The 2,752-nt window shown below is 40.7% G+C and overlaps 1 protein-coding gene across 1 annotated transcript in view; it reads right to left on the bottom strand.

Annotated features, from left to right (window-relative positions):
* ADAL (adenosine deaminase-like) overlaps nucleotides 1-2,669 on the bottom strand; it is a 9,594-nt gene extending 6,925 nt beyond the window's left edge. The window contains exons 1-4 of the mRNA XM_009321600.1: nucleotides 2,665-2,669; nucleotides 2,359-2,494; nucleotides 1,066-1,196; nucleotides 479-539 (exon numbers count right to left, since the gene is read on the bottom strand). Coding sequence (XP_009319875.1) covers nucleotides 479-539; nucleotides 1,066-1,196; nucleotides 2,359-2,494; nucleotides 2,665-2,669 — 333 coding nt within the window. The remainder of the gene's footprint in view (nucleotides 1-478; nucleotides 540-1,065; nucleotides 1,197-2,358; nucleotides 2,495-2,664) is intronic.
* Nucleotides 2,670-2,752: the final 83 nt, after the last annotated feature.

Raw genomic sequence — 2,752 nt, 5'->3', positions numbered from 1 at the left:
AGCAAAAGGCTGTGTGGTGTTTAGCTGCCTGCTGGGTTAAACCACAACACCACTTTCTTCTTCCTATTTTGATCACACAACAGTCCTCCCTGACAGTTTTGTAATCTGAGGTGAACAAAGGGTAATTCTAGTTCTGTAGTTTTGGTACGTAACAAACCGAAGAAGAAACAGGAGACTAGAGTAAATCAAAGCTTTTGGTAACAATGAACAGACATCACGTTTTTAAGACATTATCAATCCAAGCATCTGAGTGGTCATAATGACCACCATATTGGAAGCTCATTGCTTTCACAAAAATTAAATGTAAAAGTTACATAAAATCCCCTGTTTCTAAATTAATGTGTTTTACAATAACAATTCTGACCTCCAGTTGAAGGGACCATTGCTGATTGGTACTTGGAACCCAATGCTATTAATCCAACTAATTTTGACCACGTGTATTGCTTGCTTGTTTTAAGCGGACTTTTAATTAACCTACCAGTAAAATATCTTCAGTCCTAGTGGTAATCTGATAGATGATCTGAAACATCTGAAAACATCTAAAATAAAAAGTTAAAAAATTGGATAAACGAACAGTAAAATGAGTACTCAAAAAAAAAAATCTACACTTTGAAAACATGTACTCACTATGCTCAATTAACCAGCTTGTAGCTTAAAATACAAAGACCATCTGAACGGCAATTTCTGATTTTAGATGCTAACAATGCATTTGCAACAGAAATTATTGTTATTATTACCACAAAGATTTTTAAAGCACAAACAAAAACATTGTTTCCAAAAAGGAAACTATACGAGTCAATTTTCTCTGAAGAGCATATGCTACAAGTGAAAATTTTCAATCCTTAAGAAAGGAATTAATCAACACAAGATTTCCATTTAGTTTGCAAATATCTAAGAAGTTATTCTACAGATACAAGTAGCAAAAAAATCTAACAGACTGTACTGTAACTAAACCTTGAAAACGCACTTCCTGCAGTCAGTGCATAAGGCCATACATTTCTCTGGTTTGAACTTAATTAACAGACACTCGGTAAATGTTCATCTCTCACACACGCGTATACTCACTCATCTAAGGTTCGTTTCTTTCCTTTGTCAATCACAGTCATTCCATTCTGGATTTGGAGGTACGGCTTCTCGGCCATAAGCTTCTTCATAGTGGCAGAACTGATACAGCCGTTCAAATGAGCGTGAAGCTCCTGGGAAAAAAAGAAAAATCCTATGGATTTGTGTCCGGTGAAAAGGATGGCTTCTACACCTTGTTTGTATTACTGTTCTTGCATCCTACATTATTGTTTCATTCTGAGTTTGAAAATAAAATAACAGTTATCTCTGTGTTTGGCTAATAATTGTTTCCTCATGCTTTTGCATGCACTGGTTCAACTGAGGCTGTCCTATTTGTTCCTTCTCACTCGGTGGGCTGTTGTCGGCATTGATCTCAGTGGGAGCGCAGCCGGCTCAGGCGAACGGGCTCTCCAGCGCATTGTTGGAGTGGTGCAATTCAAGGTGAGGAGGAAGCGCACGGCTGCCTCGGGGTTAAGAAAAGTATAATAAGGCTTCAAGAACTCTACAAGTTACATGTATATGTACGCTGTTCGAAAATAGCAACACTTGGATATCCACTCACCTTTCCTTTTTTCATGCTTTGAAGTTTTAACTCACACCAGAAATCCAGCAAGATGCTACCTCTGCCCATTAACAGCAACTGGAGTAACTGCCCTCCTTTGCCTGAGACTGCTTTTTGCCTGACTTCTCTTGACAACCTGCCTTTGGGGTCCAAACCTATGATCCTCAGCTCCGCTCTTCACTTCACCTTTGCTCCTTCTTATGATCTCTTGGCTCCTGACATATGGAACAGGACCTTAGTGCCCTCCCAACTCATTCAAAATGTATCTGCAAAGCATCTGCTTTGTTTACCTACCCTCTCGCCCCCCGGGAACGCATCCCTTCTCCCTGGGAAAAGAAAAATTGGAGAAATACTTCTTCAAACCTTCGACTGGAAAACGTGTTGAAATTGTTAACTCCTTCAAGATTTAATTATTTTAGTTTTGTGGAGTATTATATTTCAGATTCCTATTTTAAAGAATTAAGTTCACAAGCAGAGGAAAAGGGGTCAGATTATCTTAAACTGTGAAGGTGCACAACTCCAACTAAACGCCAGGAGCTATGGCTGCTTACCACTTCTGGAAGTCTAGCCAGATACATACAACTATTACTGCATCAAATTTTTCACAGTCTTACAAGTCAAATACCTCACAGAATTCAGTTAAGACATTAAACATAAACCCTGAAAAACATCTTATTGAAAAGGAGCCTGCGAATACAAGGACGGTGTGATTTGATGTGGTGTTGATTGTGCACCTGTGCATTTACTGTACGAGCTCTCTGCTGGAGTACGTGCCGTTTGCTGTTTTGCAAGTCTGGAACGGTAACACCGATAAAAACGCAGTACCGCGTACCGAACGACAGCACAGATACGCTACAAGTAAGGCACACCCTTCGGGACACAGGGAAAAAGAAGCGTTATCTGAGACAGGCTTCTTGGGCTAGCCTGGGCAAAAGGCAAAACAGGACAAAAAAAGAAAATAAAGATCATGCTCAATTGATTTAACTGGAAGAAGATGAGACACCAGGAACCGCAAACAAGCTGGACAGGCAGGCACCCACCGCATTCTCCTGTGGGACGAAGGACCTCACAGAAAGCGCGCGTTTGGTAAAACCCCTGAGAGCACAGCAGCCCCCTGCCCGCCGGCCC

The sequence above is a fragment of the Pygoscelis adeliae genome, unplaced genomic scaffold, assembly GCF_000699105.1.
Source record: "Pygoscelis adeliae isolate BGI_AS28 unplaced genomic scaffold, ASM69910v1 Scaffold183, whole genome shotgun sequence".
Lineage (NCBI taxonomy): Eukaryota > Metazoa > Chordata > Aves > Sphenisciformes > Spheniscidae > Pygoscelis > Pygoscelis adeliae.
This window is presented reverse-complemented; position numbering and strand designations above follow the sequence as displayed.